At 37.9% G+C, this 22,148-nt stretch overlaps 1 protein-coding gene across 1 annotated transcript in view; it reads right to left on the bottom strand.

Annotated features, from left to right (window-relative positions):
• Window positions 1–1,729: 1,729 nt before the first annotated feature.
• The window catches only part of HS3ST3A1 (heparan sulfate-glucosamine 3-sulfotransferase 3A1), a 112,565-nt gene continuing 92,146 nt past the window's right edge, over window positions 1,730–22,148 (bottom strand). The window contains 2 exon segments of the mRNA XM_037154697.2: window positions 1,730–14,925; window positions 14,927–15,374. Of these exon segments, the coding sequence (XP_037010592.2) occupies window positions 14,752–14,925; window positions 14,927–15,374 (622 nt within the window). The 3' untranslated portion in view covers window positions 1,730–14,751.

The raw sequence follows: 22,148 nt of genomic DNA, 5'->3' as shown, positions 1-22,148 counted from the left end.
TTCCATAAGCCAACAAAGAGATAAAATTGAATTGTGAAGAAGTCAGTTAATCCAAAGGAGGACAGAAATAAAGAAATGAACAAAAACTGATCAGCCATATAGAAAACAAATATTGAGAGCATAAATTTAAATCTAACTGTATCGATAATCACATTAAATGTAAATGGTCTAAATACCTCAAGTAAAAGGGAGATTGTCATAATGGATTAAAAAATATCAAGATCCATGTGGCCTATACAAAAAACATTTTAGATAGAAAGACAGAAATTGATTGTAAGTAAAAGAGCAGAATAAAGCTTACCACACAAATACTAATCAAAATAGAGCTTAAATGACTACATTAATATTATAGTACATTTCCAAGAAAATAATGTTACCAAGGATAAAGAAGATGGTAAAGATGCCAATTCATCAAGGAGACATAATAATCTTATATACGTTTCTACCTAATAACAGAACCTCAAAAAAATAAAGCTAAAGTTTATAGGACTCTTTGAAGAAATAAGAAATTTTTGGAGTATTAAGTATAATTGCTTATTTTGAATATGGTAATGGGTTCATTGGTTTTTACCAATGATAAGTTTTATCTCAAAACTTATCAAATAGATGATTTAAATGTTTACAGTTATTATGTTTAAAAATTATATTTGGCCCTGGTTGGTGTGGTTCAGTGGATTGAGCACAGGCCTGTGAACCAAATGGTCCCTGGTTCAATTCCCAGTCAGGGCACATGCCTGGGTTGTGGGCCAGGTCCCCAGTAGGGGGCGTGTGAAAGGCAGCCACACCTTGATGTTTCTCTCCCTCTCTTTCTCCCACCCCTTCCCTCCATTTAAGAATAAATAAATAAATAAAATCTTTAAAAAATCTTTAAAAATAAGTATATTCGAAATCCAAAAGAATAAAATAAACTATTTAAATAATTAATAAACTAACATTAATTTTTTGCTTCATCAGAAAACCAACACCCTCCTAATGTCTTGTTTTGGGACCAAAAATAATTTTTAGATATAGCTGATTTTAAGGAAGAAAAATAATAAAGTTTAAACTTTAATGATTTTTATTTTAATTTAATGTTGAAATATTGTTTACCCAATCAGTAATATTAAGGTCCTTAAGCAATATGCTTTATAAATAAGAATCAGTGGTTGGCAACAACTGAGGCTATATTATATGAAATGGGTGCCTTTAATTAAGTAAAATATAATACACACAAAAATTATTTTTTTTAAACAGAACTATCACTGAAGGGAAAATGTCCAACAAAATATTACACGAAAACAGGCATTGTAAACTCTTTAAACCTTGCTTCTAGAAAACATGTACATATTTTATGTTACATAGAAAGAGAAAAGAAAACCCGGTAGAGTGATTCAATTTAATAAATACATTTAAAATGAGATTTTTCAATTTTAAGTTTAATTTAAAATTTGTTATCACTGTTTATTATTTTCCTGGCAGTTTTGTCACAATCAATTTATATTTAATGTATTAAATGGTTTCCAGTTACAACTACTAGAGTGGAAAAGTTACAGAATTAAGAAAAGTCCCAGAGAAGCATTTTGAATAAAAGACCTTAGTAGCTTTTGTAAGAAATAATCAAGAATGATGGACACAACAGAAAAGAAACTGTATTTCTAAAAGAAAGAAATTGATGGGTTCTCTCAGAGGAGAAAAATTTGCACTACTAAAAATAAATTCAAAGATTTGAAGTACATAAAACCTACCATTTTTGATGACTTAAGTCATAGAAGAATATTTTAAAGAAGCTTTGAATAGCTTTTTAAAAAAATTAATGCTTATCAAACATGGCCAAAAAAACTTGGAACTTTAAAGAGTGCCTTCTTAATATAATATATATAAATAAAATTTCTACTTTAACAGACATGGGAAAACAAATTGCATGAAGTCAACAGTCACCACCATGAATAATCTTTTTTCTGTTCCCTTCCCCAAACAAGGTGAAGAAAATAAAAGAAAAAAATGTACAATTGGCCGAATTGAACCAAGCCATCAAGGGAAACTGTTCATTTTCTTGCTATTTATGAATCTCAATATTTATTTGCAAAAATCTCTAGGAAGTCCAGGCTTACCCTTGAAAAATTACAACTTCTAATTTTAAAAAAAGGCAGGAAAGCTAAAATTGTTTAAACAATTCAATAGATATATAAAATGCTAATAGTCCTAGTCTGTAAAGCTGGGGGCCTTGTAAAGTTCTATTTTGTAGCATAGAAGCCCTATTTCATCGTAAATATCTTCACGTTATGGGACTGCCACTAGTTATTACTTTCACCATGTTGAGGTTTTGTAACTGCAAGCACGTATTGATGCCCTGATTCCCGAGCATTCTGATAAACAGAGCACCCCAGTTCAATTAACCCAGTTTTAGCAACACCCTTGCTAGTATATGAATCATCTCTCATTAAGCATTTCCCCCTAAAGCCTGTTTGAGCAAATCAATATATTTTAACTTCCACATCATCATCTTTTCCTTCCTCCAAAGAAAATGTAAATGCGAATCTAAGTTGTTTCTAAACCAGGTGATTGCAGGAGTGGAATATGACATAGCCTACTAAGTCTACTGAATCCCTGTGCCCATGGTAATGACTTTTTAAATACAGAAGCATCTACCATGTTGTTAAAAAGGTATTACTCAGAAAGTGTAATTGAACTTAGGTGCTATTAGGGGTGTTCAGTGAAGAACATGGAAATATCCCACCTTTAGGGACATGGACTGTGAAAGAAAATAAATTCAGTCTGTGCCACCATGACTTCTGCAAAGCCTGAGGTGGCTACCCCTGAAATGTGTCATTACTATGGCTCACCAAGCAAACAGTTTGATGAAACTTGCATTTATATTTGCTTAGAGCTGGCAAGAATCTTTGAGAACATTTGGCCTACTCCCTGGTGAGCACACTGAGACTCTTAAAGCCCCTAAGCATTTATGTAAAGTCACAAGATAGTGTCAGAGCCAAACTCTAGGTCCTGAGACTTTTAGGGGCTGTACCTCACAAATTCTCACAGCCCTGCAATGGAGAGAACCATGGGTCACTCCACATGTTTGCTTTCTGTTGGGTGACTTATAATGAGGAAACCTGAGTGGTCTCCCTCTGACTGAAAAGACACACGGTCTCCATCAGCGGGTTTAAATTACACTTCTCACCTTCCAATTTCTCCTTAGCTGTTAGAGAGCATCAGCATTCGAAAACGTTCAGTGTGTACTTAAGCACTCTTCTAATTTCAAGATAAAATAATCTTAAAATGTATTACAATTATCCCAAATTACATAGTCTCTGTACAAAGAGGCCTGGAAGTCCATAGGAAAATGAGAATGTACGTGTGTGTAAACATATTCATACAAACTATAGTCATTTTCTAGAACCAAGAGAGTGAGTCTATATAGTTTTTAAACAATAGCTAATATAAGAACTGAAACCTATTATATCCTATTTACTATGTTCCAGGCACTGATATGAGCACTTCTCATAAAAATTTAATTCTCGTAATAACCCTATGCTCTGAGTGCTACTATTATCATCTCATTTTACAGGTTAGAAAACTGGGGCATGGAGAGATTAAGTGTGTTTCCCAGAGTTACACAGTTCGAAATCAGCAAATCTAGAATTCAAATAGAATACCCTTGCTCTTAATCGATAATCTACTCTGACTCTCAGTAGTGAAGATTTATGTTAAAAAATAAACTTGAAAGGGCTTAAGAAGGGTGCCAGGTGATTTGTGAGTTGTAGTAACAAATGCAGTAACTGGATAGTGCACATGGTCACCAATGGTTTGGGCCTGTGTTGATTAGTTTCATTTGACCTTACTAGTTAAAATTAAAACACATCCAGTCCTCTCAAATGGAGGTGGGAGAAGGGTCTTGCTTTGTCATGGCTATTTACACAGATACTCAAGACTCTTTGTAAGTCAGCTATCAGCCAGGTGCAAGATAAGAATGAGAAAGCAGGCCTTGGCCAGTGTGGCTCAGTTGGTTGGAGCATAGTCCCCCAAACTGAAAGGCTGCAGTTTTGATTCCTGGTCAGGGCACGTGCCTGGGTAGTGGGATCCATCCCCACTAGGCTCATGAGCAGTAGAAAATCAATCAATGTTTCTCTCTCTCATCAATGTTTCTTCTCTCTCTCTCTTTCCCTCCCTCCCCTTTCTTTCTCTCTCTATCTCTAAAAACAGTGGAAAACAAAGAATGAGCAAGTAGAACTGGAGAATACATCTGAGGAGTAAAGAGGATGGAATTTGAGATGTACCAAATTAAGAAGAGGAAGAAATTGCATCCTGCCCATATGGCAAATTTGTCTTCCCCAGGAATCACACAGGCAGAAGTGAATACAGATATCATGAGGCCTAAGCTCAGTCAACTTCAGGGGCTTCTTTAGGAAAAAAATGCAAACCTGCAAACCTGAAACTGGGTAAAGGACCCTGGAAGGGACTGAAGCCAGTGAAATATCTGAAGCTTGAGTTTCATTCCCTCTGTAGTTACTCCACCTGCTCAAGGTGAAGACAGGAGATGACAGAAAGACCTCTGCTGCTGTGTGCCCAGGTAGACTGGAGCCCTCTTCAGAAAAGCTCCTCAGAAGAACCCCAGCCCTCAGGGGAATAACAATGACATCTGGAGAAACCAAAGCTGCAAATCTGTAGTTCAAATTCCTACAAGGAATAATTGAGAGAGAGAACTGACTTATTTTAGACAATGTATGAAGGCATGTATGAAGAACATGGGGCCACAGCCTCATGTTCTTTGGAATCAGGCTTCCCCTGGTTGTCTCATGGGTCAGCAAGGACATTACACAGGTGGTGACCCAGGCAGAGCCCCGCGGGCACAGGTCAGGTGTGTCAAGGGGGTCTGGCAGCAGGCATTGGGGATGGTATCACAGAGATGGATCAGACACATCCCCTGCTCCTGGAATGGTGTGGGGGAAGAAAGCCTAGAACATAGTCCCAGAGGGAGCAGAAAACACAGTGACTGGGAAGAATTCAAAATTGGGAGCTTAGTGACAGAAATGCAAGATGAGCCTCATTATCAGAATTTGAGACAAGTGTCCTGGTAGACGAGGCCTCAGTGGGTGCAGCTGACTAGTTAAAGTTTAGGCATCTATAGGCCATCTGAGGACGAGATTAGTCTCTGAGCCTGGAGTTGTTTTTAATTTGCTCCTGGTAGCATTTTTCTGATACCTATTTTTCAAGAGGATAGCAACAAGAATTCATGCAAATCCTTTCATTCTTGATGACACTTTGAAGTGAAAATGATGAATCGTGACTTGTTTTTATTAATGGTAATGTTAGTAAGTAGCCATAAATTAAATTCTGCTTATCTCTTCAGGATAAGAAACAAATTGTGACTGAGGAAAGAGACCCTGGGCTGTGTTGAGAGGTCTGGTGAGGTTGACAATCTAGCCCGAAGTTTATGTGGATGAAGAGGTTATGTGACAAAGGAGTGTGGTGTGAAGAAAATGGTGTCTGCTCTTTGCAACTTGCTCTTTGTGGTTATGGTTGGTGGTCAAAGATGTAGGTCCTAGACCATTTACTGAAGGTCTGGAGTAGGTGAGAGGGGTCACCTGACTATTATGTACCATCAAAAAAGGGTCTCCAATGTGCAAAACAAGATTCTGGCAATCCCTCTGGTGGTGGTGAGATAAAATGCAATCTCTGGGAGAGGCTGTGTGAAAGCATGGGTGTGAGCTTGTGATTGCCAGCATCCTGGCTCCCCGCTTCCTAGGATGGGAAGAAAACAGGTACAAGTCAGTCACCCTCAAGATAACCACATGGAGAGGCTGAACTAGCTGGGTGAATCAAGACCCATGCCAGGAAGCCACCTTATGCTTTCAGGGCACATGGTCAGGGGTGTTTCTAGGGCATGGGAGTTTAAGAAGGCAGAGGAAGCAGTGAAAGAAGATAGGAGATTAGTCAGTTCCTGTTATGGAAAGAAAAGGGGAAAGCTGATATCATCTGAGGGATGGGGAGGAGGAGGAAGACAAGAGAGGGCAAGGAAATGAGCAACAGGTCTGTGTATTTCTTCAAATAAATAAAAATAAAAAATAAAAAGCCTTTTAGAAGAATTACAAGCAGAAGAAGGATAGGAGTAGCCAGGAATAAAAACTTGGAGGTAAAGAATAAGAACAGAAAAAAAGGATCATTTTACTTCACATCTATTGGGGTGGCTATTATCAAAAAATTAAGAAAGAAACCGAAAAATTAATAGGTGTTGAAGAGCATGTGGACATTGGAATCTTCATGCTTTGCTGGTTGGAATATAAAATGCTGCAGCCATTGTGGAAAAGTTTGGCAGTTATTCAAAAAGTTAAGTCCAAAAATACCACAGGATCCAGGTATTTTACTCTGAGGTATGAACCTAAAACAACTAAAAGCAGAGACTGTAGCAGATATTTGTGTTCCCAAGTTCATAGAAGCATTATTCACAATAGCCGAAAAGCAGAAGCAACCTAAGTTTCCACTATCAGATGAATGGATAAACAAAACATACACAGAGTGAAATATTATTCAGCCTTACAAAGGAAGGAAATTTGAACACATACAATGTAGATGATCTGAAAAGAAATTATAAGTGAAAAATGTAGACACAAAGGACAGCTATTATATAATCCCACTTATATGAGATACCTAGAAGAACCAGATTCATAGAGACGGAAAGTGAAATGGAGATTACCTGGGGCTGAAGGAGGGGATGCAGAGTGACTGTTTGATGGGTACAGGGTTTCCATTTAGGGTGATAAAGAAGTTCTGGAAATGGGCAGTGGTGATGATTGCACAACATTGAGAATGTACTTAATGCCACTGAATTGTAAGCTGAATGATTAACATGGTAAATTTTATGTTATGTGTATTTTACCAAAAATTTATAAAAGAGCCCCTTTTTTTTAAAGGGAGTTCAAAAGGCACCTTGAAAACTAAGTATATTCTCACAAACCAAAATGGAATGGATTGGATTGCTGACACCATAGAGGTCATGCACATGAATACATATGAATTTTTTGGTCACTTGATGACGATCTTTGGCAAAGCTGAGACTCAGACAGCATTTGTGCAACTGATAAAGAGGAAATAAGCACTGTCCCTGTCTCTAAAGGGTTAAAAATGTTACATTCTCTCTATATTAGGATTAAAAAAGTGAGGTCGTACGTCCTTTTTAAGGCAGGGGATGGTACAGAGGGTGGGAGAAACTGGAGTATAAAAGTTCACAGAAAATAGCACATGTCCAAGGAATAACCATGGTCTGTTTAGATCAGACTGAAGCAGTGATGATAGTAATGGTTAAAACAAGAATGAGTGAGTTTTTTATAGCTATATTTTACTGTTCAAGGTGGGGGTCAGTATACAAATTAAAGGGCCCAAAATGGATGGAGTAAGATAGCCCCAATTTAGAAACTGTTATTAAGCACTTTTTTAAACTGAATTTGTTCGGAATCCAGGAAAGATACAGCCTCAGAATCTAGGAGGGTTGATAATGCCAGGACCATAAGGAAAGGAGAGAGAAACCCACGATTCAGGGGCAGCCACCACTCCTCCAGCCTGACAGAGGTGACAGAGTTACTGAGGAGGGAAGACTTGATGGCCAGCTAGCACCCAATCTTATTAACAAAAGCGAATTTTTGTTACAGCTTTCAGTGCCCTATGGGAAACAGGAAAAGTAATTGATTGAATGATAATTATTTTAAGAGACAGAAAAACATAATTATTGTGACAGCCCCAACTATAAAACATTTCCAGACATTTCAGTTGGAATGAGTCTGACAGCATAGTTTACCCTCTGTGTGTTTTTTTTTAATGAATGAGTAAACGGAGCTTCAGTTGTACTGAATGATTTATGTGAGACTTCATTACTCCCAGTCAAATCAGAGCTATTCACAGAATTATCCACCAGACATGGGTTTTCATCATTAAGGCACAGAAAGAGCTGATGAATTAAACAAATGTCATTAAAAATGGCAGGTAGAATTAAGAAAATAGATGGATTGAACAATTCATGGTTTCCTTTTAAGGTATATATAACTATGAAGTGGTAAGTCTAATGAATATGTGATCATATTATCTATCAGTGTAGTTCTGTCCCTGGCCTCAAACAACAAGTGCAGAAAAGTTTTAAATAATGCAGGAAATGAAGAAGTGCTGCTTATGAAGATGCTAGGGTGTCAGGGAAGGGTGGACACTAGAAAACAGCATAGTGACAGTGATAGAAATGAGGACATAACGGAGACAATATTAAACAAAGATGAAGATCAGGCTAGAGAAATTGGGGCTGGAGTCAGTTATACAATAAAGGCGTTGTATGACTGAATGGGCATGAAAAGGCAGAGAAGTGGTGAGAACCTAGGGACAAGCATTGAAGGATTGATGAGGGAAATGGAATCTGGGCATTGTTACCATGTGGAGATTTGCAGGATAAGTTAGAAGACAGGGTAAGGCTAGTAAAGACAGATCTGCTTCCAATTTTTCCCTGTATTCACTATATATGGCTCAGGCTAGCAGAGTTTATCATTTTGTTGATAGGGAACTTTTTATTAATGGCCTCATCAAATAGCAGGGGCCAAAGAGTCTGAAAAAGAGCTCATTATTTACGGCTGGATGAAGAAGCGCCAGACATGTTCAATACGGAATCATTTTACAGTTGGAAGCCGATGCCACTGAGGACTTGCATTTTAGTGGGTAAAAGGGGATAAGAAAGCTACATCTCCAAGAGCGTTTCAAATGCCACATGCTGGGAGGCTAGTGAGTGGGAAGGAAATTTTCTCTACAGAAAACTTTTGCTAAAATGTAAGGGCACAATCTAAGAAAAGGTAAAGGAGGAAAAGGAAGGAAAAGGAGGAAAGGTAAAGGAGGAAAAGGACTAAAGGCTGAGTTTTAAAGTGAAAGGTAAGGTATAATTCTGGGGCCAGATGGTTACAAAAAGGGAAAAAAAGTAACAGGAGTCACACCGAAAAGAAAAGAGGAATACAAAAAGATAAAGCTGCAAGGTTAAACCGTTTGGCCTAAGGATTTTGATGCAGGCAAACAGTGCAGGGTAAAAATTCACTCAGAAGGGAAATGATGTGGAAGTAGGAAGGATGGAAGGAAGAGGCTTAAGAGATGCTTGTAAACAATTCTGTTGGGAGGAAATGTGGAGATTGTTGGGACAGGGAAAGAGCTGTAACAGACTGTAAAAACTTCTTTTATCTAGAAAGAAAGGGAAAATATTCAAATGTATGTAAGGTAGAAAAGTGCATTGTGTCATTTTATATAAATGTAAGTTATTATTATAAAAATATTTAGTTGGACTTTTCATAGCAAAGAACAACTGGTCTGCTATTGAAAGAGTAAGATCAAGTATTTTGAAATAAGAATTAGATTTCGCTCTAAAGGTATCGGTTGATGGTAGCTAATCAAGAACTCCTGTTCTCTCTGAAAAATTGCAGTAAAATGACTATAAAATTTTCTTGCTTCCTACTGTTCTCTGGTTGACCAGCTGTTGCAGGCTCGAAATAAAGAAATATGAGCTTAGATAAGGCTCTATGAGAAAACAGGTGGGAGAAAATGCCTCTGCCCAGACCAGAGGGAGACAACCTAGCAGAAGCAAAAAGTCAAGTTGCTGACCCTGGTTCTTCAGGATAGAGGAGAGGTTGGGGCACTGGAACCTAGTAAGGATCCTTTCAACACCACCTCCATCTTATGTCAACAATAAGCTCCTGCTTTCATATGCTGTTTCACCCATCTTTTGAGCCCTCTTTTCATCACGTAAATACCATTGGGGAAAGCAAGACCCATCTGACCTTCATCTGATGTCTGGGTATACACATCAACTAAGTTGTTGGGTGGCTTTCCCTACAGCTGAAGCTGAGTGCAGAGGTCCAAGGTGGGCTGCAAGGTTTCCCCCAGGAGCTTGAAGTAGTAAGTGGACGCCACTGAACATGGTGCATTTGAAGAGAGGGGAGAATTAGGCTCGGAAAGGCTGGAATTCTAGGCATCCTTGGACATAGCAAGATGCAGGGAGAGAAGGCACTAAGAAGCATGGGGATGGAAGATGTGAGGGAAAAGCACACATCCCTCCTCGTTGTAATGAAAATAAGATTCCAGGGATAGTAAACACTCTAGATTTCCTATAAAGTGACTTTGGGAGAGACCTGGACCACATGGACCATAGTTTGCCAATGTGCAGACCAGACAGAAACTTTAAAGCCCTCTTAGGAGTCAGCGGCTACCACCCAGCTAGAAATCTAGCTTGCCTGTGTACCAGCCAGGCAGAGCTAACTGAGGATGACATTTCTTATATACAATCTTTGAGTGCACTTAAAGTTTCTGACCCAAGAATTTGGGGATAGAAAGTATGCTTCCAGTTTGTTATTACCTTTTATTTGGACAGTCAGACTACAGGAGAGTAGGTTATTGAGCACATAGCTATTAAAAGAACACCACCAAAACTTAGAAATTTAACTAGACAATGAGGGTTATAGCCTGAAACATATCAATGGAATATCCTAACTATTCCACAATAGATTAATATATTAGAAGCAATTTTTATTTCCAGTTTTATTTCCTCCTGGCATAATTAAAATTCATTATTTTATTACTGAGTATGAAGCTGCACTGCCTTGTTAACTTTCCCCAAGTTCACCTTTTTGCAAGAGAAAAGGCCTCCCAATGCAAAACTCCATGACTGACAAACATGTTGAAATTTGCCCTATCCATGTTTTTCACCCATATAATTGAGACTCCAATTGTAAATCTGTTTTCCTGTTGATAATTAAGGACCATACACTCTATAGTAATGCTGAAGGGAAACCTAATAGGGCATGTGCATGACATTTGAGTTATTTAAGTTTGATTCTTCCTCAGTAAATGCAGGATATGATAGGAGGACAGGTAGGGTCTTTTACTTCTGCACCAAGACTTTCCCTGAATCTCAGCCACACATTTTTATACTTGGGAACCATAACCCTTTTCTTCCCCTATTCTGTGGGAATTGTATACAAACTTCCTGGGTTTCTAGATGTGTTAGTAAGAATTCTCCTTTCTTTGCTATTACTCAGAAACTTAGGGCCATTTGAATAGCACAGCATATCCATCTGAATTTAGCTGTGTAACAGAAGTGGAGCCTTTTACTTCTATCTCTTGTCATCACTTGGTTGTGTAAGGTGACAAGAAATACTGTCACAGCACTGTCATGAGGTCAAATTGAAATTGCAAGACTTGAACTTGAAAACACCTTTAGAAATGTCTCATTGGAATGCTATTTTCAGCCTGAAACTGGCAAAGATTCCACTTCACAGAAATGTGACTATCATTTGTTCCAAGCTGCTCCTATATCTCAGTTGTAAGATTTCAGTTCATTGATGTTTCTCTTTAGTGCTCCTCTTGGCAAAGCACACTGTTAAACATTTGTCCATTTATTATAATGGAGCCTCTTACAGAGTTACAGAGAGAAAGTTTTTCAAAAGAAAGACCTAGAGTGGTGAGTGAAAAAATTACCAGTGAAGCACTAATTAGAATCTGGTATTTTGACCTGGTTCAGACACACACACATGCAGGCCTGTGACTGGTTTACTTCCTCTGCCCCTGGGAATCTCAGCCTCACTGACATTTTGGGTGGGGTGATTCTTTGTTATGGAAGCTCGACTCTGCATTATAAGATGTTTAATGGCATCCCTGATGTTCACCCACTAGAAGTACCCTATACTCCACCACCCTTGGGACAACCCAAATATCTGCAGATGTGGTCCTGGAATGGAAAATAATCCTTTGTTGAGAATCACTATCTTAAGGATTAATTTCCTCAGCTTTAAGGAGAACTAACGAGACTGGAGAGCTGCTGGTGTTTGAAGGCGAAATGTTGTATTCGAAAGGTTAATCTGCTACATGACTATAAGGTATTATTATTTTATAGATGCATTTATTTATTTACACATTGAACTTGGGTATTTTCATGGGTAATGAATTTGGCAAGTCTCAGCTGACAGAGTAGGATGGACATGTTTGTAATTTATCCTATTAGCAACTGCAAGATCAAGAGTTAAGAATTTACAGACACATCAATGTTTTTGGTGCCCAGTTAAAGAAAGAATGCCAAATGGGGATGTGATCCAAATTACCATTGAGGTTTATTGTAACTTTAAAGACCTTGAAAACTGGAAAATTAGAGCAGGGTTAATACTCCTAGAATAATTAATATCCATTACCTAGAAGCTTATTAATCCCAGGTTATTAGAATAAAATTAATTTTCCTTAAAAGTTGCTAAGTTGTGTGGAGAGTTTACACACAGTAGAAATCACTTCCAATGTCAAGTGTGAAAATGAAGCTGTAGACTCTGGTTGTTCTCTGGGGACGATTCTTCAGTCTTAAGAAGAGTTAAGGAGGCCAGTAGGCATGGCTGCAGAGCAGACAGCGACAGGGAAGGACAGCTTGTTCAAATCAAGAACAACATTTCTTATTTGGTGTAGCTACATGAACAAAGAAATCTGAGGTCAAGTCCATGTACAGCAGGAGTAAATACCACATAGAAGCAGAAATAGAAAATCCTGTTCTGGAGGAAACAGTATACTGATTTTAGATCTTGATACTTTTTGGGGGGGATCTATAACTTCTAACATTCCTATGAAATCTTAGAAGTTAGAAGGTTTCCCCCAAGTGTTGTTCAATCATTCATTTAAAAAAATGAACAATATGCATGCAAGAAGAGATTCTTTACACTAAATTCTTTTTTTTTATTGTTTCTTATCACAAAAAGAGATGAAGATTGCTGAACACAAGTGTTTTCTTGTGCAAACTACTTTTGCATAATGTCAAGAAAATGCTTATAAAAGAATCGAAAGCATAAACAAAATGAATTAAGAAAAAAGGTGACAAGAGTTCAAAATGAATATCTTGTTGCTGCTAGAACAAAAACAAGCTGTGGCACTGGCAAATTGAGGGCATGGAAGGGAAGGAAATGAACTGGGAAAAGGAACCTGGATTTGGGTTCCCACTTAACTCCTGAAAGTGGGAATTAATAAATAGAGCCAAAGATTTGGAGCAATAATGGGATATCTAGAAATTTAAATATTTTTCCTTTGTTTAAATCCTGTGTTAAGCTTCTCAAGAAATATTTACTTCACCTGATGCAGCTTCTGTGGCAAATGCACAGTTGTACTGCATATTTAAAACAACTTTAGCTTCTCTTGATTAATAACATAGGAGTAGAAAAAGAATATTATTTTAGAATACTAGAGTGTTTGGTCCTTTAAGTTTTGGTGGATATAGAAAAGTTCCATGAGCTAGGAGACAGTTTCCTCTTGGGTTTAAACCTGTAATAAAATATTGCTGATAGACTAATTATACATATTTTATATATTTTGTGCATATGTGCTCCTCTCTAAACCAATTAATTCTCATTAATGCTAATCTCATTAATGCCCACTCAGAAAGAAATCCTTTTAATAAACAATTGATTAATTTGAGCTATTTAAATGGGGGATGGGCAGAAACAGATGGACAAAGAGGAAAAACCACCTTTTCACCTCCATCTGCATTTCTGAGAATATTTTCCAAATATTAATGAATACTAGGTTATAAGAATGAAAAAGAAATGGGGAAAAATAAAGTGTCAAAAGTGACAGGCTTCCACCCATGAAAAATAAGGTCATTGTAAAAGATGTATATTGATACATTTTAGCACTAGATCCAAGGTTAGAAATGAGACATTACAAAGAGAAGCAGATTTTCTTTGTTAAGAGATAAATAAAAATGAGATTCATATTTGTAAGCTGTTATAGGAATGGGTTTTTCTTAATTAAAAGAAATAGGTCAAGGCAAAACAACAAATAGGTAAGTTGTGCTCCTACCACACCTTGTCCTGTTGCCAGTGTGACTGTCTCCCTTGTTCTTGATCCATGAATCAAGTCATTTCTCTCTACTACAATTAAGCTGAGATTAACTCTCAGAAGATATTGTACCCAGGTCCATGTGGTTTCCAAGAGCACACTCTGTAGTGTGCAGAGTGCCAGAGGGCTAGCCCTGGAACTTAGGAAGCAATAGGAAACCCCCTCTGTCCCACGTAGAGCATTTTTTCCAACCTCCCTAACCATCTTTAAAGGCACAGAGATCTTACTTCTCATTCTCCTAGAAAAAGTGGCATGAAATAAGGAATAAATGGAAGATGGGGTTTTGTCCAAGATTCACCATCTGGCCCTACAATAAGCTATTTAATCTCCCTGAGACAGTTTCCTTATCTGTAAAATGGGCACTATAATCTCCATGTGCCATGTTCTTATAGCACATAGTAGTATAAGGATCAAAAAATGTTTTAATTGAAAGCAATATGATAACTGAAGTGGTGTACAACCACACAGTATTATTAATTGCAAAACAGTGTAAGAAAAAGTGGCACAACAAAAAAATTAAAAGGAAAAATGCAGAAGGCTAGACACCAACTTTATCTGGGCCTTCTAAGACAGAGGAAGAGATTGATTTACCCCCAGAATTACCTTAAAAGTTTTAACGGCAACTGATGCTCTTACTTTTTAATTATGCATATAAAACATAAAATAAAAATTAAAAATGGAAAGTATTTAGATGAGTAAAGTTTTCCTTTCTTGTTTATCCAAATGTTTGGTGTAAGTTAAACAGAAAGATGGGGCGGAGGTGAGAACAATCTCTTAACACTCATTGAAAAAAATCTACTCAAAGAAATATTTTCACCACAAATATTAAACTGTCTTTTCTCTACCAAATGGTAAAAAAATATATTATATTTGATTTTTTCTTTTTAAATTATATTGTTATCCATCCCAACCAAAGTCATGCCCGGTCATCTGGTAGAACTTGAGGTTGAAAGGCCGGTAGAAGTCGCGCAGTCTCTGCACCACCTCTCGGTCGATCTCGGGGTGGGTCCTGCCCTTGGTCTTGCCCAGGCAGTGGGGTTTGCTGCTGCCCTCGGCCTTCTTCAGGCAGGGGGAAGCCCTTGGTCTTGTTGAAGTAGAAGTGCTTGTCGGTGATGATCCTCTTGAGGCCCAGGAAGTCCTGCACGCGGCCCAGCTCTCCGGCCGGGTCACTGATGAGCCGTTCCCCACTCACGAAGAGCATCTGGCCGATGGGGAAATGGCGCAGCCAGTGCTCCAGGTGCTTCGCATAGATGCCGATTTGGATGGCGCTCCAGGACGTGTCGATGAGGCCCGCAGTTCTGTTTTTGAACGTCAAGCTCTCGAAGGTGGGGATGTCAGGACGCTTGGAGAGCGTCTGCGTGTAGTCCGAGATGGCTCTGGTCACCGGGTCCCGCACCACCACGATGAGCTTAGTGTCCTTGGACATGGCTGAGATGCGCGCGGGGGCTTCCCGAGTGACAAAGTAACTGGGCGTCTTCTCCATGGTGATCTGCCCGTCCAGGGTTCGGGGCATCAGGTCCCTGAGGAAAGAAAAATTGCGAGTTAGAGCCTGAAGACTAGGCGACTCCTCCGGGGTTGCACAGACAGCTCATTCCAAAAAGAGGGAGTGGGTATAGATTCTAGACCTAGACTGGTGGAGTTGCAATTCCAACTCTGCCACTTACTAGATACGCAGCTGTGGACAAGCTGCATAAACACTCTGCACTTCTGGGGCCTTGTGTAGTTAATAGGAAATAATAATAATATCGACCTCAAAAGATTGTTGTGATGATTCAGTGAGTTAATATACCTCAATAGCTTAGAAAAGTGCCTGGCACAGAATAAAATAAGTGCTTTGTAATTTTTATGTCTTATTATGAACCCACAATGCTATAAAAAACTAACCTTGATAATATCCTTTAGGTGAATTAGAATATTGTAATAAACACAATTATACTGCTATGAGATTGCATTAAAATATCTTGCATTTTTTGTCTTATAAACAAAGCAATTATATTTAACATAATATCATAGCATACTATACAAACATTTCTCTATAATTCTAGAATTCTCTTATAACAAACAAGGCTTATTAAATAATCCATCTTTTATCTAATAATTTGAAATGACATTATTACAATATTCTGAATATCTTGGTCCCTCTCTACATTGGCCCAATTACAATATTATTATGTTAGAATATATCATTATGTACACCAAAGTAAATACTGACTCTCTATTGTTCAAAACATTCTTAATGAGTCTTGTCTGTTATTCTTCTTGATGAATGATAGAATCACTTCGTCATGGTAAAAAAAATCCCACTGGAATCTTGATAGAGTAGATATCGCTACCCAGTTCAAACACGCTTTCTTACTGAGAACAGATGGGTGTGGGCCAGCCAAATGCATGAGCCAGACAGATAAAATCTACTTACCCTTCTAACTAAAGTGCACTGCCATTAAATCCACAATTTATTTTTTAAATATATACATATATATATTTAATATTAAGGCACTGTTTTTCAATTTCAAGTTTTACAGGAAATAGATGTTGCTCAAATCAATATTAAAATTAATGTACTTTGGGGATTTACAATCATTAAATGTGTTTTGTCCTTTGATCCATTGATAAGAAATATCAAACTTATAAATATCACTATATAAGATTCACTTTTATTCCAGGAATAAGTTTTCTTTGATCATAGCATATTATTGTTTTAACATAGTCCTGGATTTGATTCATCTTTATTTTGTTTGTTTTTTTTAATCTATATTCATTAATAAGATGCTTCTGTAGTTTTTCTTATGATTAATAGCTTAATCAATTGTTAAAATATGAATTATTCTACAAATAAAATGAGCCAAGCAATGTTTAATATTATTCTGTATCCTCATAAAGTTGAAGTAGCAAAGTAATTTTCAAATTATTTTTTGAAAGTTGATGGTGTCACCTGCAAAACCATCCAATAGTGGCACTTTCTAGAGGTGAGGGACGCAAAGGAACTAAGATCTTCAAATCCCTTTTTGGTTTCTTCTACAGTTAGTGGTTTTAGTTATCATTATTGTTGTTGTTGTTGTTTTGATACTGTACTCATCTTGTATAAATTTTGGCAATGAATATTTTTCTAAAAATTGCCCAGTTGTGGAGTTGAAGTTATTTTCAACCATTATTTTATGTTTCCTGCCTCTCCTTCTGCTTTCTGGTTAGATTATCTTTTTTTAATTTTCTGAGTTCTCTTTTAGCTCTTTAATGTCCTCTTTATTCTTTTTCTAGTTATGCTTTGTTATTCTTGCAATTTACTTAAATGAGTGCTTTGTTAATTTATTTTTAATCTCTCTTGTCAAGTAATAAAAGTATTTTGAGGCTACTAATTTCCCCTAAAGTACAGACTTAGTAAAATTCCACAAGTTTTTACATGGACTGTTGTCATTTTCATAACTTCATGAATATTGAGGAATTGCATTTCGCACATGTTATTTCCTTTTTGGTCCAGGAACTTTCTAGGATTGATTCTTTATTTTTATTTTTAATTTTAATGATTGATTAGCTGTGTTTTATTTTTGGAATGTTGTTATTCATTTCTATTTTGCCTTTGTAATAAAAAACATGTATTTTATGCTATGTGAGTCTGCCTTTGTTGACTTCCTATAATTTTGTCCTATCTTCACTATTTCCTGGCTGTATATTACAAAATTTTCAAACATTACACCAAAATACAAAGACCTGTAACATAAATCTCAGGTACCTTACACCCAGGCTCAAAAAATAATAACTAGTGGCCAATTTTGTTTTATTCATAACCTTTCCATTTCTACTTCCCCACCATCCCAAATGTATTCCTTTGAAGTCTGTCTCAGAGATCATAGGGATCGGTCTTCACATCTGCATTGTATCTGCACAAATTTTCCAACCTCTGTTGCAAATGACACAAGTTTTCTCCCATTTTTGCTTTCTTTGATATTGCAGTCAGGTTATCTTTACATTTTTTGGAAGAGGAAAATGATAATTAGGTATCTGGTAGCTGTGGCTATTTTTTAAAAAAATCTACAACTCCATTTCAAAAGAACTTTTAATGCACCCTATTCTCCACTTCTCATATACTTGTACACGTTAAAGTGTGGGTGACACTAAGTAGAGAGTTCAGTGGTGACACACGGGAGATGTAGGTTGCCACTGCTCTCTAAGCTGCATGGGTGCTACTGTGGGACCTGGATCCCCAGGGTTGTCACTGTGTCCTTGAGAAACTGGCTGGGCCAACCTACTTTGGCAACTTAGGTTACAATTTTATAAGATGAACCAGTGATCTATACAGATATTGTTGGAATATCTCAGCAAAGGAAATTTGATCACATGTGGGAAAAAGGTTTGCACTGTAAAAGTAAACATCAAATATCACTAAACTAATAAGAAGGACTTCTGTTGATTTTTTTAAGTCAGCATTCTCACCCCCTTTCTTAGAATCTTTGACTTTCAACTCCTTGACCTCATATTTTGGCCAGTAAAACAGAGATAACATACTTCACCCGGGAGCTCCTGGCTGGTGATCTCAGCTTTGCTTGCCTCTGTCTCTAGGGGAAGGCAGATCCCCAGCAGCCTTTCAGCAGAGATTAAAGCTGCAGATTGTGCTGGGCCAGAGGAAATACTACTAATATATCTCTGAAAAAAAAACTACATTTTAAATAATCTCAAAGAGTAGGCAAAAGAGCTATCCAAAACAGGGGGAGTTAGAAGAGGAAACAACCAAAATAGAATTTCACAAGAAAAACATATTAATTACTGTCTGGTCCAGAGTGAGGAAAACGGACTGGGTTAGCATGGAGAGGGGCAGGGCAGGGAGTTGGAGTTAACTACAAACTGACTGCAAGCTACTTTTTTCAAAAAGGATGAAGTGATAGTCTAAATAAATCCTTAATTAAGCTTACATTGCAGAGAATGGTTGATTCGTAAAAGGACTCACAACAATGTTCTTAAAATAGCAATCTTCCTTTTAATTTTTTTATTCATTTTCTTACTACAATTTGAATTTTAATGTTCAGAAAAGAGCTCATCTAGCACACAAAATCAAATGCACATGTAATTTGGAATACTGTGTTTCAGTGTTTAGAAGACCTTAGACATTATCTTTCCATACCTGAGTGAAGTATGTACTGTGGCTCTACTCTGGGTGAGGGCTTGGGCCTGAGGTGTGCAATGAATGAACTGTCCCAGTGTTATAAGAGCTTTGTGGAAACAGGAGACAGGCTACTGGTAGCAGAAAGGGAGCAGAAAGGTCTGTGCAATGAGAAGGTATATGAGTTTTGCCTAAAGAAAGAAAAACTTAGGGTGGGTGGGGAGTGAGAAATTCAATTGGATGACGGGAAGGATAGCTCTTAGGTAGCTTTCATTTCCTGGCTAACAGTGTATTATATTCCAATTTCACCATTAAATAGAAAAAAGGATTTGAAGACATTTATAATAAGCAGGGGGATGGCAAAACAAGTAGAAACCAAAATTATAAGAAAAAAATTAGAGACACTTATTCGTTTTCTCTTGGAGAAGATAAGGATCAGAAGAGATTTCACAAGCAAATTAAGGATTATTTCAAGGTGGGTTGCACACATTTGCTCTTTGTCCCTAAAAAACAGGATGAGAATTCACAATAACCAAAAGGGAGAAGCCACCTAAGTGTCCATATGAGGATCAATGGATAAATAAAATGTGTATATCCACACAGTGGAATATTATTTGGCATATGCTATGACATGGATGAACCTTAAAGACATATGCTAAGTGAAACAAGCCAGTCACAGAAGGACAGATAGTGTGTGGTTTCACAGATATGAGGTACCTACAGTAGTCAAATTCACACACACAGAAAGTAGGATGGTTGTTGCCGGGGGCTGGTGGGGAAGGAGAGAATAAGGAAATGTTTACTGAGTATAGTTTTAGTTTTTCAAGTTAAAAAGGGTTCTGAAGAGTGACTGTTTAACAATGTAAATGTACTTAACACTTCTGAACTGTACACTTAATAATGATTAAGATGATAAATCTTATATTTTGTCAACTTTATCATAATTTTATTTAAAAAAAGAACTCCCAAGGAGATAAGGACTCCATTTGCATCCAATTAAATTAAACAAAGGATTTTTTTTTTGGCTTTGAAGATAACTAAACATTAGCACAAGGTACTAATGGAGGCTGTGGTTTTGCTTTCCTCTTGTTAAATCAAAGGGGAATGTAATAATTTGTAACATTTTTGTGGAACTATATGAAATTAAAAGACAAGGTTTATGGTCTGTGTTGGCCCACTCCCAGTAGGGTAACCAATGAGCTAGTCATTTTAACCTCTTAAATCTCAGTTACTCATATCACCAGAAGAATCAAGCCAGGTGTTGGGAAATCTGGATAGTAAATGGAGCATTGGCAGGACTATTGCTAGAGGGATTATACCAAGCCCTGTCTTCAAGAAAGCGATGCCTGGTGTTCAGATTCCCAACATCCAAGAGAAGCCCATTCTCCTGGATGTTGTGTGAAAGCCCTAGTGTGGATAACTAGAGCCAGAGGAGATAGGCCCTCCACGTTCCTGGGATGTCCACAAACCTGTCCTTTTGAGGTCTTCTATGTATGATATGCTGACTATACCTGATTTGAGAGCCATGAGTGGGCAAAGCCAAGTTCTTGGGAATGACAGAGACTGACTTTTTATGGTATGAGAGAGATCAGCTCAGTTTTCAAGAGGAATACATTATTTTCCAAGGAGGTATGATATAGTTGCGCCAAGATGGCCACTGTTTGGCCATACTTCCATCTGATTCAAGACACTGTCCTTTTGGATTTTATTTTGGATCTGATGAGTCACACTAAGGTAAGTCTCCATGGGCCCACAGTTACTTAAATAGCCGTCTCTGGTGTAAGAAATGTTATGGCTAAGTAGGAACCATGGCAGACCTGGTAGGTACTTTGTTCTTTTCTACTTGAGCCACAATGCTGATGGGACAGATCTGCTTCCAGGGCTGCACCCACCCCAATCCAAGGAGCAAGGCCTCCTCTGGAAGGAGAACAGCCCACCACCTCAGCACTAGTTGCACCACTGCCACCTTCATTGTCAGAGGCACCCCCCAGAGGCAGTCTTCAATGGCATTCAACAGCACACTCCTTATGCATGTACCAAAGAGGAACCCACCTCATGTGCTGCATCCCCCATATCCATTGGGGCCCTCTCCCCTGATCCCACCACCCTCATTCTGTCTTCTTTGTCCCCCACCCACCCATCCACCACAACAGCTGCTGGTGCTCTCTGGAGGTGCTTCCTCTTAAAACATCTTGCCCCACTGTACTTTTAATGAGTGGTATCTGCTCAACTGGTTATTTACACAGAAAAATAAATATTAGTCTCTTACCAGATACAAAAATCAATTCTAGTTGGCATGCAGATACAAATAGAAGTGGTAAAATTAAAAAAAAGAACTTTTGAAAGGAAACCTAGGAGAATATCTTAATCATTTTTAGTAGGGTTAAAGATTTCCAACATTTCTTGAACATATACTGAATACAAAAGATCAAATGGTCACTAAATATATGAAAAGGTGCTGAACTTCAATAGCCATCAGGGAGACACAGATGAAACACAATGAATGCCATCCTAGGACATGACACATCCGAAGGGCTAGCATGAAACTGCAGAGGCTGCTCAGTGTGGGCCAGGGCAGGGACCACTGGCTCTCTGCTGGCCTGAGTGCAAATCGGCAGGGTGACTGTCAAGAACTGTTGGGTACTATCTACCAACGTTGAACATGTGCACGGACTATGGCCCAGCAATTTCACTGCCAGGGCTGCATTCACGAGAAATAGCATGTATGTTCACCAAGACATGTTCATGAATGTGCCTAGTTAATCCTGATAGCCCCACAAGCAAGCTACCAATGTATATATATTCTTCTACTTTTATGGTATATACATATATGTGTTTAATATAAATGTATACTTTCACATGTATATACATGAAATACTACATAGAGTTGGAATGAATGACTCAAATCTATGAATAAATCTCACACATGCAATGTTAATAAACAAATCCAGTCACAAAAATGTATATACTGTATACTTTCCCTTATAAAAAGTTTGACAATGGGCAAAACCTTATGTAGAGTGTTAGATGTCAGGAAAGTGGGCACCCTAGGGGGAATCAATGCCTGGAAAGGACATAGAGAGCCCCTGGGGGATGGGAACATCCCAGCCCACGATCGGGGTGCGGTTACACTGGTGTACCTACCTTGTGAAGAGTCACTGAGCTGTATCCCAGGATTTGTCTTCTTTTCTGACTTTGGTTA

Source organism: Artibeus jamaicensis, unplaced genomic scaffold (genome assembly GCF_021234435.1).
Source record: "Artibeus jamaicensis isolate MK-2021 breed Jamaican fruit bat unplaced genomic scaffold, CSHL_Jam_final contig_781, whole genome shotgun sequence".
In the NCBI taxonomy this organism is placed as follows: Eukaryota; Metazoa; Chordata; class Mammalia; order Chiroptera; family Phyllostomidae; genus Artibeus; species Artibeus jamaicensis.
Note: the sequence above shows the minus strand (reverse complement) of the source record. Positions and strands in the feature narration are given on the sequence as shown.